Source organism: Rhinopithecus roxellana, chromosome 4, assembly GCF_007565055.1.
Source record: "Rhinopithecus roxellana isolate Shanxi Qingling chromosome 4, ASM756505v1, whole genome shotgun sequence".
NCBI lineage: Eukaryota > Metazoa > Chordata > Mammalia > Primates > Cercopithecidae > Rhinopithecus > Rhinopithecus roxellana.
The window spans coordinates 36,449,409-36,465,079 of record NC_044552.1 but is presented as its reverse complement, the minus strand read 5'-3'; the positions used below and the strand labels follow the sequence as shown (position 1 = coordinate 36,465,079).

General features: G+C 41.7%; 1 protein-coding gene across 5 annotated transcripts in view; it reads right to left on the bottom strand.

Annotated features, from left to right (window-relative positions):
* Nucleotides 1-11,543, bottom strand: part of UBR2 (ubiquitin protein ligase E3 component n-recognin 2) — a 135,140-nt gene extending 123,597 nt beyond the window's left edge. For 2 of the 5 annotated variants that reach the window (XM_030928495.1, XM_010369668.2), the window contains exons 1-2: nucleotides 11,099-11,539; nucleotides 1,123-1,382 (exon numbers count right to left, since the gene is read on the bottom strand). In XM_030928495.1, coding sequence (XP_030784355.1) covers nucleotides 1,123-1,382; nucleotides 11,099-11,176 — 338 coding nt within the window. In that variant the 5' untranslated portion in view covers nucleotides 11,177-11,539. Of the gene's footprint in view, nucleotides 1-1,122; nucleotides 1,383-11,098 lie in introns of all 5 variants that reach the window. The other 3 variants (XR_004056768.1, XM_010369673.2, XM_010369669.2) reach the window with 3 other exon arrangements.
* Between the last annotated feature and the right edge of the window lie 4,128 nt (nucleotides 11,544-15,671).

Sequence of the window (15,671 nt, the reverse complement as noted above, 5' to 3'; positions counted from 1 at the left end):
AGGTTGCAGTGAGCCAAGATCGCACCATTGCACTCCAGCCTGGGCGACCTGGTGAGACTCCATCTCAAAAAAAAAAAAAAAAAAAAAAGGAAAATTTCTGAAAGGATATATGGGAAAATGTTAACAATTATTAATTCTGGATAATAGGATAGTCAAAAAGAGGACAAGGCACTTTATTCTCCATCTTCTACCCTTGTATACTCAATTTTCATCAAGAAATTTAAAAAAGAATAGTCTTCCTAATAGCAGTAAGTATGTATAGCACCCAGATCTTGGTTTCTAACTACCATTCCCAAATGAAAGAAAAATCCTTAAAGAAATGGCTGATTCGGCCGGGCGCGGTGGCTCAAGCCTGTAATCCCAGCACTTTGGGAGGCCGAGACGGGCGGATCACGAGGTCAGGAGTTTGAGACCATCCTGGCTAACACGGTGAAACCCCGTCTCTACTAAAAAATACAAAAAAAAAAAACTAGCCGGGCGAGGTGGCGGGTGCCTGTAGTCCCAGCTACTCGGGAGGCTGAGGCAGGAGAATGGCGGGAACCCAGGAGGCGGAGCTTGCAGTGAGCTGAGATCCGGCCACTGTACTCCAGCCTGGGCGGCAGAGCGAGACTCCGTCTCAAAAAAAAAAAAAAAAAAAAGAAATGGCTGATTCCACATATGGGTCAGAGCAAGTACAAAGTGAGCTGTGAGCATCTTGTTGTGCCAGAAAGGAAAGAAGCACCCACAAACTAATGAAGGCATGTGAAAAAGACAAAGAAGCTAGAGTGACAGGGCTCTCACTAGCCAAACCTAGGGCAATTTGAACATCAGAATTACTGTAACTAAAAATATCAAGAAAAGCAAGAAAGTGATTATTGCAAGAGTTACGATGTCAGTTAATTACGGGGCAAGGAAGAAAGCACACAGTAGGCTTCTAGAATGATGGTGACAATATTTTTTGATCAAGAATAATTACAAGAATATTCGTTTTAATTATGTATTAAACAGCATGTATTTGTAATACGGATTTTTAAGCAGATACGGTATTTCATAATTTTTAAACAAAAATTTTAAGGTTTCAGGGGAAAAAAGAGAGGTCAAATAAAACAAGAGCCTCCTAGATAGAAAATTAAAATATTTTACCTGCAAGAGTATGTAGGCTCTCCTACTTTAAAAACACGACCACAAAGATGAGAAGGTTTGTTTGCTTGCTCAAGTTTTGGAAATCCAAATGCAGGATCTTCACCACAAAGGTACCATTCCATTGGTCCCAACAAAACATGCTGTGCCAGCATGTCTTCCTTCTGTGGAAAAGGGTTGGGACCCCTGCAGTAGATTTTGGGTACATAGTGGGCTAAATGCTGGTACACTTCTCTAGTGAGGTCAGTTGCTTGGAGCCATTTCTTTAAAAGAAGAAAAAAGAAGAAATGGTTTGAAACACCAACACACTAATTTGAACAAATTCACCCTACTTTCTTTTAGGTACAAAAATAACGGCAAAAGCATGTTAAAATATTTTGTTTACAACACTCACCACCGTATGTTAGAAATTTAGCCTATTAAAATGCCAAGTATTTTTAAATCCTACTTTTAAGTGTAAGCAAAATTAAAATGAAACAAGCCCCCCTCCTTCCCTGCAAAATGACTCTTGAAGCAACCTTCTCTAGGCAGTACCAGAAAATAATTACAAGAAATCATTATATAAGACATGAACCATTGAGCTCATCTGCCATCCTTCCTAATGCTTTGCTCAAATGTCATTCTCACTGTGATACGAATTCTGCCAGTTTGTCCATAGGAAGAGTGTACAGTGAACATGAACAGCCAATATGTATCGTGAACATGAATAGCCAATACACTACATTTCTTAATGATTGATAAATGAGTTTATATACCAGTCTCTTATGAATAAGTCAGTCCACAAGAGACTGTTGTACCAACTATGCTTTCTTTCTCTGATCAACCTCTCTCTGTAAGGCCTTTTCCATTTGCTCTCCCCACTAAAAACAAATTTTAAAGCATGATTATACTTAGATCTCATAGGCACCAACTCAATAACTGAATGCATGATCTCCCCCACATCCTCCACCAAAATTTGTTATTTTCCCCATTTCCCTATTTTAGCTTTGCTTCCTTTTCAGATTTTTCGGTGTGGATACCCAGGTTTTGTATTTAAAAAACATACGAAAAGAAGCCAGGTGCAGTGGCTTATGCCAGTAATCCCAGCACTTTGGGAGGCCAAGCCAAGTGCATCACCTGAGGTCAGGAGTTCAAGCCCAGTCTGGCCAACATGGTGAAATCCCGCCTCTACTAAAAATACAAAAATTAGCCGGGCGTGGTGGCGCATGCCTGTAATCCCAGCTACTGGAGAGGCTGACACAGGAGAAATCGCTTAAACCCAGGAGGCAGAGGTTGTAGTGAACCGAGATCCAGCCTGGGTGACAGAGCAAGAGTCTGTCTCAAAGGGGTAAAAAAATAAAAGACTCACTTCTGCTAGAATGCAGTTAACTGAACTGTGAACAAAACCCACAGATGGAGGGGAGGAGGAAGGGGGAAGTGGGTTGAAAAACTACCTATTGGGTACTATGCTCACTACCCGGGTGCAATATATTCATGTAACAAACTTGCACATGTGTTCCTTAAATCTAAAGTAAAAGTTGAATTTTAAAAAAACCTCCAGTGTTTACCTATGGATTATCACCTAAATTCCAGTTACATTTTTATTAAAAAAAAAAAAGGATGTTCAAGTGATATCTAACATTATAAGAAGTCGGCCGGGCGCGGTGGCTCAAGCCTGTAATCCCAGCACTTTGGGAGGCCGAGACGGGCGGATCACGAGGTCAGGAGATCGAGACCATCCTGGCTAACACTGTGAAACCCCGTCTCTACTAAAAAAATACAAAAAACTAGCCGGGCGAGGCGGCGGGCGCCTGTAGTCCCAGCTACTCGGGAGGCTGAGGCAGGAGAATGGCGTAAACCCGGGAGGCGGAGCTTGCAGTGAGCTGAGATCCGGCCACTGCACTCCAGCCGGGGCGACAGAGCGAGACTCCGTCTCAAAAAAAAAAAAAAAAAAAAAAAAAAAAAAAAAAAAAAAAAGAAGTCAATATAAGGTCTTCATTTTAGCTATTTTATTTACTTGTATATTCTTCAGACCACTCCTTCTAAAAATAACATGGAGAGATTTTAAATATGCATGAGGTGACATATATTAACTTTCTAGTTAATTTCATGTTTTCAGAGAACTTTTACTAAAAATGTAAAAATTTTGTTCATAAGTTAAGGGACTAGATAGAAGCTTATAACCAAAAACAGTGAAAGGGTTTTCACACTTAAGGTGAAACTACACTATTTTCCAAACATTACTAACATTGTTTGTTTACATTATGCAAGTAGGAAAGAGACCAAATTACTTTCAAAACCACAGCATTTCTTCCCTGGTGGTCAAGTGGTTAGGGGAGGAAAAAAAAACAGCAGCAGCATTTCTTAGGAGACAATCCTACGGGTTTTAAGTATTCTCTCCCTTCAGAGTGATTCAATCAAAAGTTTATATATACATACACATCCTTTAAGCTCAGTAATTATAAAGAGGACAAGTTTAAAAAAAAAGAAGAAAAAGCAGAGTCCTCAACAAGCATACTAGAATCTTATTCTTTGAGTTAAAAGACATCTTTTTTGGCCTCATTCAAAGCTAAATGTCTCATTTTTCACTCGTTGTCAGCAAATCAAAACAAGAATGAAGGGAGTCAAATTATCCTAAGCAACTTTTTTTGAGTCTCACACTGTTGCCCAGACTGGAGTGCAGTGGTACGATCTTAGCTCACTGCAACCTCTGCCTCCCGGGTTCAAGTGAGTCTCCTGCCTAAACCTCCTGAGTAGCTGGGATTACAAGCATGCACCACCACACCTGGCTAATTTTTATATTTTTAGTACAGACAAGGTTTCACCATGTCGGCCAGGCTTGTCTCAAACTCCTGACCTCAGGTGATTCGCCCGCCTTGGCCTCCCAAAGGTGCTGGGATTCAATTTACTCTTTATAAACGAAAAATTAAGCAATAAGACCAAAATAATTCACCTCCATGATCCTAGAAAGTTAAATGCTTCAGACTATTTTAATTTACAACATATTGAAAGATTGTATTTAAAAACCAGTTTTTTTCTTATATTTTATGTTCCCATCCCTGTAAAACTTCACTGTTGCAGAATTTTAATACAAGAATGAAAGGTTTCTTTAGAAGGGATGCTTTCTAAAAAAATTATGTAGTCTAGTGACTGTAACAAGAGAGCAAATTTGTTCACAGATTTCTTCAACAAAAATTCAGACGCTGGTATCAGCATCTGGTTAAGAAAAAAAAAAAAATCGGCCGGGCCCAGTGGCTCATGCCTGTAATTCCAGCACTTTGGGAGGCCAAGGCGGGTGGCTCATTTGAGTTCAGAGGTTCGAGACCAGCTTGGGCAATATGGCAAAATCCCGTCTCTACTAAAAATAAAAGAAAATTAGCTGGGCATGGTGGTGCACACCTGTAGTCTCAGCTACTCAGGAGGTTGAGATGGATCACCTGAGCCCCAGAAATTGAGGCTTCAGTGAGGCATGATCATGCCACTGCACTTCAGCCTGGGTGACAGAGTGAGATCCTATCTCAAAAAACAAACAAATAACAACAACAAAAAACTACTCACTTTATATAAAAATATTATTAGTAAAACAAGCAAGTATTTCACTCTTTATTACATGTTATTATAAATAACAAGATTTAAAAGTCTGGTTCCAGAAAGGCATGCATATGCTCCCCATTTTTAAAATCTTTACTACTGCTGGGCATGGTGGCTCACGCCTGTAATCCAAGCACGTTGGGAGGCCAAGGTGGGCAGATCACTTGAGGCCAGGAGTTCGAGACCAGCGTGGCCAACATGGTGAAACCCCATCTCTACTAAAAATACAAAAATTAGCCAAGAGTGGTGGTGTGTGCCTGTAATCCCAGCTACTCGGGAGGTTGAGGCAGAAGAATCGTTTGAAGAATCGTTTGAACTCAGGAGGCAGAGGTTGCAGTGAGCCTAGATTGCACCACTGCACTCCAGCCTGGATGACAGAGTGAGACTCCGTCTCAAAAACAAAAACTTCACTACCATTATATGAAAAATTCACAATCACCTAGAAGATTTGGGCTCTACTACAGGCACTTTAACCTGATTAAACACATACACTTAATATAAAAAGCAAGAAAAATTTATGACTGTCTTTCAGAAGTAGCTCACATATTTCCCCAAAGAATAAAATCTATAGCTTTCCATATTAGTTCTCACTAACACATGCTAACTGCAACTGTTTCTTCAACATGAAAAATTGAGATTTCCAGTTTGGTTGGCATTTTAATTTGTCTTTATTTCAGACACTTGTAGCTGTCACACCCATGTGGCACAAGAGAGTAATAAGCATTCACTACCTTATTAGAAGTCCCTCTTACGGGAAGTAAAGAAACTGTCAACTCATCCCTCTAAAGTAAACATGTTATGACAATGCTTCCAGGAGCTTTTCCTCTATTGAATGCTAAATTTAAGCCTTGGGATAGAAAGCAAGTACAATAAAATAAAAATGAAATGAAAAAGAAGATTCCTAGAGGTTAGCCTTTTATTACAGTCTCTATTATTCTATACCCAATTAAAATTGTATCCTTTAACCACTTATGGTTTTGCTTTCAAACAAGGATAAGCAACATGTAAGTTAATCATGAAACAACTAGTGCTCATAATCATAAAAACACTAGTGCTCACTTGGGAGTTTTGGGGAATATATTGAGAAAAAATTTAAACAAATTATATTAAGAGTTCTACAAATGAAGGAGAGTATTTACAAATAATAGAAATTTAATAGGTCAAAAGACTAATTTAAAATGGGCAAAGAAGACATAAAAATGGCCAATAAGCTCATAAAAAGATGTTCAACATGACTCATGAGGGAAATGCAAATCAAAACCACAATAAGAAGGCACAACACCCAAAAGAATGGCTGTAATCAAAGCACAGGCAAAAACAAGTGTTAACAAGGATGTGGAGAAACTGGAACTCTCATGCACTACTGGTGGGAATGTAAAACAATGCAACGGCTTTGGAAAAATCTGGCAGTTCCTCAAAATAGTTAACATATAACCCACCAATTTCACTTCTAGGTGTATATATATATGCACCCAAGAGAAACAAAACCATAGGTCCCCACAAAAATTCGTAAAAGAATGTTCACAGCAACATGATTCATAATACCCCAAAAACAGAAACAACCCAAATATTCACCAACTGATGAACAAATAAAATATGGTTTATCTACACAAAGGAATGTCATTTGGCAATAAAAAGAATGAATTACTGACACAGGTTGAGCATCCCTAATTTGAAAATGTGAAATCCAAAATGATCCAAAATCTGAAACTTTGTGTACCCACATGATGCTCAAAGGTCATGCTCAAAGAAGTACTCATTGAAACACTTGGATTTCAGAGTAAGGATCCTCAAATGGTATAATGCAAATTTTTTTTTTTTTTTTTTTTTTTTTTTTTTTTGAGACGGAGTCTCACTCTGTCACCCAGGCTGGAGTGCTGTGGCCGGATCTCAGCTCACTGCAAGCTCCACCTCCCGGGTTCACGCCATTCTCCTGCCTCAGCCTCCCGAGTAGCTGGGACTACAGGCGCCCACCACCTCGCCCGGCTAGTTTTTTGTATTTTTTTAGTAGAGACGGGGTTTCACTGTGTTAGCCAGGATGGTCTCAATCTCCTGACCTCGTGATCCGCCCGTCTCGGCCTCCCAAAGTGCTGGGATTACAGGCTTGAGCCACCGCGCCCGGCCGCAAATATTTTAAAATCCAAAAAAATCCAAAATCCAAAACACTGCTGGTGGCAAGAGTAATGATACTCAACCTGTACATGGTACAACATGGATAAATCTTCAAAACATTATCTTAAAAGAAAGAAGTCAGCCACAAATGACAGTATGTTGAATTCCATTTATACGAAATATCCAGAAAAGGCAAATCTACGGAGACAAAAATTAGTAGTTGATTAGGCCTCAGGAGTTTAGGTGCAAATGGGAAATGACTGCCAATAGGTACAGGATTTCTTTTTTGGGGTGATAAAAATGTCCTAAAATTGATCATAGTGATGATTGTGCAACTCTGAATATACTAAAAACTACTAAATTGAACTGTACATTATGTGAGTTACATCTCAGTAAAAACGGTTTAAAAAATGTACAGCAAAAAGATAACTAATACAGACCTAAAACTCTACAAAACTTAACAAATTCCTATTTATTAAAAAAAAAAATTGTTTTTGGAGACAGGGTCTCTATCATCCAAGATGGAGTACAGAGGCATGATCATAGCTCACTATAACTTTGAACACCTGGGCTCAAGCGATCCTCCCTGCTTAGCCTTCTCAGTAGCTAAGACAGCAAGTTCATGCCACCACACCCACCCTTTTTTTTTTTTTTTATTAGTAGAGACAGGATCTAGCTATGTTGCCCAGGCTGGTCTCAAACTCTTAGACTTAAGCAGTCTTCCCACCTCAGCCTCCCAAATAGCTGGGATTACTGGCATGAGCCGGTGCTCCCAACCTATATTTCTTTTATACTCAGGGGAAAAAGACGGGGTCCCACTTTGCCACTCAGGCTGGAGTGCAGTGGCGTGATCTCGGCTCACTGCAACCTCAGCCTCCTGGGTTCAAGCAACTCTCCTGCCTCAGCTTCCCAAATAGCTGGGATTACAGGGGTGCACCACCATGCCTGGCTAATTTTTGTATTTTTAGTAGAGACAGGGTTTCACCATGTTGGCCAGCATGGTCTCTATCTTTTGACCTCGTTATCTGCCCGCCTCAGCCTCCCAAAGTGCTGGGATTACAGGCGTGAGCCACCACACCCGGCATGTTTACTTTTAAAGCCACAATCACCCATTGGAATACACTATAACCATATGTAGTATGGAAAGTAAACCAAGTCAAGAAGTGTTGGGAAAGTCATACTTATGGAATCAATTCTAACAAGAGAAGAATGAGAAGAGAGGGCCACTGCAATATCCTAAACTTACAAATATTAGAGTCAGCTTAGATGCTTTTCTTTGTGAGGCATACCAGCTGGAATGGATGGGATCACAAAAAGTTCTTCCTCCTTGTAACAGGAATAAGAAAAGCGATGTGTAAATGAAACGTGGGAAGGATGACACTAGTGCTCGTTAGGTGATTTTTAAATGGAAGTGATCCTAACAAATTACCAATGACAGAGGTCTGAAGCCTACAATCACTGTTTTCTCTACTTGTTTCTCTTCCCTAAAATGTACTTTCAACCTAAGAGAAAACTTTATTAATTTAAATGTGTGATAAAAAGCTGAAGCCTAAGCTGAAAAAAGTTTTAAATCTTAAGTGTTTTAACTTAATACAGACAGTAAAGTCCTCACAAAGTAAGGCAAGATTAAGGTCATATAGTTGAAGGAATTTTATATTTTAATATTCATTTTCAAGGTAGGAGGATCTTTTGAGACTAGGAGGTCAAGGCTGCAGTGAGCTATGATCATGTCACTGTACTCTAGCCCAAGGTAGGAGGATCTTTTGAGACTAGGAGGTCAAGGCTGCAGTGAGCTATGATCACTGTCACTGTACTCTAGCCTGGTCAACAGTGTAAGACCCCATCTCTTACCAAAAAAAAAAAAAAAAAAAGAGTTTGCATCTTCTCTATTTCAGAGAATTGTATTGGTCAAATCTTATTGTTCAGAAGGCATTTAAAAGTAAACAGGGTAGGCCGGGCACGGTGGCTCACACCTGTAATCCCAGCACTTTGGAGGCCAAGGCGGACGGACTACCTGAGGTCAGGAGCTCGAGACCATCCTGGCCAACATGGTGAAACCCTGTCTCTACTAAAAATACAAAAATTAGTCAGGCGTGGTGGCGCATGCCTGTAATCCCAGCTGTAATTTGGAAGGCTGAGGCAGGAGAATCACTTGAACCCCAGAGGCAGAGGTTGCAGTGAGCCAAGATCGTGGCATTGCACTCCAGCCTGGCAACAGAGCAAGACTCGGTCTCAAAAAAAAAAAAAAAAAAAAGTAAACAGGGTAAAATGTAGCTCAGATTGTGATCTTCACAAACTCAAATGAAGTCCAAAGTAATAATTTTTTGTTGCATTTCCCTTGATTTTTCCCTACTGCATCTGCTTGAGAATCTCACTTAACAAGAACTAGGAGCACTGGCCTCCAGCACTACTTTTATAACCAGTTTTCTCAGGAGTCCTCTACAAATTGGAGAACCTCCTATCACCTGATAGTTTGCACTTTTAGAAGGGGATAACGGAATGTGTACCCTCTATCACTGGGCCAAGACACAAAATTCAGTGAGAGAAAAAAACCCATAACAGTACTTTGAGGTAAGCAACAGATAATCAATTAGAAGAGGCATGGAGAGCAAACAGCTGTCATTACTATTTAACAGTTTACTTGTGACACTACTTTCATTTCTTTTTTCAAATCTCTGATAAACGAAAGGCAGAAATTCCTTGAGTTGTGTGCAATATTAAGTAGAAAGTAAATGAAAACAGACCTAGGCTAAACAAGTAAGTAGGTTTAAAAAAACACACGCAAGGCAGGGCGCAGTGGCTCACGCCTGTAATCCCAGCGCTTTGGGAGGCCCAAGCCGGTGGATCACCTGAGGTCGACAGTTCGAGACCACCCTGACCAACATGGAGAAACCCCATCTCTACTAAAAATACAAAATTAGCCGGACATGGTGGTGCATGCCTATAATCCCAGCTACTCGAGAGGCTGAGGCAGGAGAACCGCTTGAACCGGGGAGACGGAGGTTGCAGTGAGCCGAGATCACGCCATTGCACTCCAGCCTGGGCATCAAAAGTGAAACTCCATCTCAAAAACAAAAACAAACAACAACAACAAAACACACCCAAACAAGCAAAGATTCAGCATTTAACAACGTATTTCTTTAAAGTTCTCACCTCTACTCCTGACATTTCCTTCTACCCGGACTTAAGGTCCTCATCAATTCACGCAAAATAACTACTCACTGACCAACAGCTCCACAGTGCCCCCAATGCCAAATTTTGTTCGTAGCATTCAGATTGCTGAGTTTTATTCACGGGTCACTCCCTTCCTAGCAGCCTTTTTAACTGGAGGTCTTAGAGGTGGGGCCCAAGCTGTCTTGGTCCATTCATAATCATTCTGGGCAATCTCTTCTAATGGGGTTCCCTGTCCTTATTGGGGAAAGATGCTGTCGAGTTTATTACTCCACAACTCTGCTATTTACACTAGAATATTCATATTACAGTTTTAATGCAATACTGCGTTTGAATGGTTTTACGTTTGGAGCATAACTGCTCCTACTACACTGTGACCAATTCTCACGTTTAGCTTATACAGTATTTGTTGAAAACTGCTCTATCAACGTTATATAACATTTGTTCTCCATCCAATTACCCCTAACTCCTAGAAAAAATATTTTTAAAATTTCCCAGCCTCCACGACTACTTTCTCATACTCAGTAAACTTTCCACACATGCATCAACGTTGTCAACTAATCAAACCGGTGGGGGGAAAAAAAAAAAAAAAGGGCACTGAAAGAGGTAATGAAGGGTAGTGTCGTTTCCCTTCTTGGTGCCTGGGGCAGTCCCAAAAACAAAGTAGGGGCTCGGTCAGGGTGGCATGTTTAGTCGTAGGAGCATACGGCTCCGCTTGTCTCAGGAAAAGCAATCAACTAGATAAAGTAGGGCGATTATACCAAAAACACAAGAAGCGTCTCTTCTCTTCCAACAGCTGATATATAGAAAGGGCAAAGGCCCATGTGTTGGGAGACTTAATGGGCGGCTAGGGGAAAGGAGGTATGATGGAAGAGCCGTGCGCTCTCCTGGGCAGGAAGGGAAAGTAAACGCAGTTAGTGCACAGCGCAGCTCTGGGAGCTGTTGAAAATGGGAAGAGAGGGGCAGGATCGGTGGCCTCCCCGGGCTGTTACCCCACAAGGCGAGGGCCGGCACAGCTGTTTCCCCAAGTCTGGGCCGGGCTGCTCCAGGGCGTCCAGGAGTCGGTTCCTCCCCGCGGGCGCGGCCTGCGAGGGGCGGACGTACCCGCCCGGGTCCCGGCACTCACCCCCGCAATCTCCTCGGCCGAACATTCCAGCAAACTCCGGTCGATGGCCTGCACCTCTGGCTCCAGCTCCGACGCCATCTTCTCTCCTCCTCCTCCCCTGCGCTCCCGCCGCCCGGGGAGCCGCAGCCTCACGACGGCCCCGGCGGCCTCGTCTGCCACCCCTGCCCCAGGCAATCAGTCCCGGAGCCGTCCAAGTGGCTGCAGGTGGAGCAAGAGAGGGAGAGAAGGGTGACGTGAACCGGAAAGGAAGGACAGCGGCCTCCTGCGCTCCCTCCCAAGCTTAGCGCCCAAGAGTCAAGTCACTGGCTCGTCCCTGACCCAGGGAAGGACACAGAAAACCCCAGGCCTGACACTCTGGCTAGCCACTACCGTGTCCTGCACCGGGAAAGGGGCGATAACACCCAGGAGGCGAAGCAGAGCGTTCTGGGTACTGTAGTCGTCCCAGCAAAGCCGGGAAAGAGGTGGCGCCCTGATACGGGGGCCCTCGAATGCATTGTGGGAGTTGTAGTCCATTTCCAAGGGGCGCGGCTTAAATGGCAGATAAGCGGGCGGGGCTTTTCTGCCCAACGAGAATCATGGGAACAGAGTCGTGGAAAGTAGGGCCCCCTGGAAAAAAGCCAAAGAGCAAGACACTGTGGGAATTGTAGTTTTATTCCCCAAATCTCGTTTGTTCATTTTTGTATCCCCAGCTTCAAGAACACTGCCTGGCACGTGGTAGACCCTCAAGGACTTGCCAGTCTGGCATAGGGTAGGCACTCAAATACTTGTCAAAGGAATGAATGAATTACATTCTATTCCTGTGGTTCTATGTCCTGTCATCCATCAAACCCTCATCTTTTATACGAGTAATGGAGGTAAACATTACCCAGGTTTTTGAAGGTTTAAAACATGTTTAAAAACATTTTTCAAACACTTTAGTGATGACCACTTACAAACTTTATCACAAATCTTGCTGCAAAGGAAAAAGAGTCTATTAGGCCAATTCAAAGATTTACTCTTGGTAAAGACATTTAATTTCTACAGATAATCAGACCAAGCTTGGTGGCTCATGCCTGTAATTCCAGCACTTTGGGAAGTCGAGGGGGGCAGATTGCTTGAGCCCAGGAGTTTGAGACCAGTTTGGACAACATAGCGAGACCCTCTTAATAAAAATAAAAAAATTAACCGGGTGTGGTGGCACGCCTGTAGTTCCCAGCTACTCGGAAAGTTGAGGCAGCAGGATTGCTTGAGCCCAGGCAGTTGAGGCCATCGTGAGCTGTGATTGGCCCACTGCACTCCAGCCTGCGTGACACAGCTGAGACCCTGTATCAAAAAAGAAAAAAAAAAAAAAAAAAGAGAGATAAACATTGTTAGACTAGCTATCAAAGAAAACCGTGTTTAGTTAAAGGTAATTAGACTCTTGACTGACAGCTGGGTGACTGGGCATCTAAGAAGTCTTCAATCTCTGGAGTTTGTTAGAAAATTGTTTACACCTTTTGTCAAGTGTGTTAATTTATTCCCAGAAGTAGGTTGTAAATTACATATTGGGGGAAAAGTTCTGAGCCAGACCAGGTTTAGGACTTGTTTATGTTTATGTTGTTTTGGGATTTTTTTTTAACCAATACTATGATTTTAACCAGTTTTTTTAAAAAGGAAATAAATTATCTGTATCCCTGTAACCTCACAATACAAGTAAGCCTTGTTATCACTTTTTAAGAGTAATATATGTGTATAACATCAGAAATTCAAACTCAAAAGGAATCTTTTAAAAAAGAAAAATTGAAAACTTCCTATTCCTCTTACCCCAAATCTCTCTCCCCAAAGAAAATCATTTTTAACACTTTCTCATGATTCTGTCCTGAAAAAAAGTATGCACATATCTGTACAGATATTTATAATGAGATATCTTGAAATAGTCTTCTGTGTATTTTTTTTTTCTTTTTTTGCCCAACTTCCTTACACTGATCCACTCAGGACAGAGTCAACCTGGAAGAAAACTGGGATTGTCCCAGCCTAGAAGAAAAAACAACATCTCTTGAGGTGTCCTAACATAGAATTTAAGTCATTAACATAGACAGTAAAGGCAATTTCTGTTCTTAACATTATTTGCTTCCTAAAATTATTTGTTTCAGGTCGAGCATGGTGGCTCACAATTGTAATCCCAAAACTTTGGGAGGCCAAGATTGGAGGATAACTTGAGGCCAGGAGTTTGAGACCAGCCTGGGCAACATAGCAAGACCCCATCTCTACAAAAAAATTTAAAAATCAGCCGAGTATGGTGGCCCATGTCTGTAGTCCTAGCTACTTTGAGAGGCTGAGGAAGGAAGGATCACTTGAGCCTGAGAGCTCAAGCCTGTAGTGAGCTATGATTGTATCACTGAACTCTATCCTGGGTGAAAAAATGAGAGCCTCACTCAAAAAAAAAAAAAAAAGATTGTTTCCTTTGTGTGTCATAATTATGAATTTGGATTTGGAGATCATCTTCACTTAGCATTAGTAGCATTAGCGGTGGGACTCTCCATGTATTAATACTTTCAAAATACTTTTTCATTTGCTTCTGCAAGGCCAGACAACCTAGAAAACATCATATACTCAGGACCAGACACTCTAGGAGTATCCTGTATCTAGGACCAATTGTACATCAGTTTCTAGGCTTGAAGATTCCCTAATAGTATTAATTCAGTTGTGTGCCATTTCTGTCTATAATTTTTGTTTGTTTTTTTGAGACAGAGTCTCACTTTGTTGCCCAGGCTGGAGTACAATGGTGCGATCTTGACTCATGGCAACCTCTGCCTCCCAGATTCAAGTGATTCTCCTACCTCAGCCTCCCAGGTAGCTGGGATTAGATGTGTTGGTGGTATAGTGGTGAGCATAACTGCCTTCCAAATAGCTGGGATTATAGGCATGCGCCATCACGCCTGGCTAATTTTTGTATTTTTAATAGAGATGGGGTTTCACCATGTTGTTCAGGCTGGTCTTGAACTCCCGACCTCAGGCGTTCCACCCGCCTCAGCCTCCCAAAGTGCTGGGATTACAGGTGTGAACCATGGTGCCCGGCCTGTCTATAAATTTTTAAGGAGAGTTCTTTTTCCTACTCAGAGTCAAGGTAAAGAGCTTCTTTGTCATTTTTGTATGCCAGTTGGTGGGGTTTTTTTCTAGTCTACCCTTTCACTGATACTACATTGCTTTGAAAGCCCTGGCTTTATGTAGGGGATCTCAGTTTCAATTCCAATGTTTCTTTGACCCAGCGTCTTGTTTTCTGTTCCCATGGGGGTATTAAAAGCTAAGCCCCAACTTCCAGTTAAATGTGGCAGATTGAATACCTCATGACAGTAAAGAGAGAAAAAAGAAAAGAAGAGAGGATGACAGCACCAAAATTTGGTGGAAAGCAAGTGGTTGAGAAGTAACTAAGAGAATGCTGAAACCTCGGCTAGCAGTAGAGACACTAAGAGTCAAGCTAATTAATATGCAGAACCCTGAAAGACTTAAAAATTTGAGGCACCATGTAACTCTGAAAGTGGGTGAAGATAATGCTAAAAGCAAGCTTATTGTTTGAAAGTCTGTGTAACAAGAAGTTATGTCTCATTTCCTACTCTGGAAGAAGACTGGAGCTTCATCCTCTCGAGTGACTACACTTGAGGGCCTTTTGACTGGGAGACACCAGACACAGCTGAGGACAGGGATACTGCACTGCATTCAAGAGAGGTGAATCAAAGTCTACATAGTGAACAGGGATAACCTAGCCTGTTTCCCCATTTGGCTCTGAGAACCTTAGTGGCCAGGCTTATACCTGCCAGGCAAGAGTTTGGGAGGTCTTCTCCAGAGTGGTAGACTATTCCACCACCAAAAAAATCTGTAGAGGTCATGCCTGTAATCCCAGCACTTTGGGAGGCCGACGTGGGTGGATCGCCTGAGGTCAGGAGTTCAAGACCAGCCTGGCCAACATGATGAAACCCCATCTCTACTAAAAATACAAAAAAAGCTGGGCATGGTGGTGGGCACCTGTAATCCCAGTTATTTGGGAGGCTGAAGCGTGAGAGTCGCTTGAATCCAGGAGGTGGAGGTTGCAGTGAGCCGAGATTGTGCCACTACACTCCAGCCTGGGTAACAAGAGTAAAACTCCGTCTCAGAAAAAAAAAAGAAACAAACAAACAATCTGTAGAGGATAAGACCCCAATAAAATAAAATGGTATAGTCCACCCCACCCATGCATAAAACTTCTAATCATATTTTTAGTAAGTCATTCTTAAATGTGAATAGACAGGCAGTTGTGTACAGATACTTGAGCAAAGCCTATGGAAGAGAGACTAAAACAAAAACGACAAAGGAAGAAACAGACACAAGTCAGAAAGTTGGAAAGAACTTTTACAAATGTTATTGAAATTACTGGAGGAGATAAGCAAAGATTTTATATCCAAGAAAGAAGTACAGGAGTCTAGGGAAAATGAGTTTTTTTGTTTGTTTGTTTTTGTTTTTGTTTTTTTTTTAGACAAAGTTTTGCCCTGTCACCAAGGAATTTCACTCAATTGTTTTATTTTTTTTATTTTTATTTTTTTTTTGGAGACAGGCTCATTCTGTCTCATTCTGTCATACA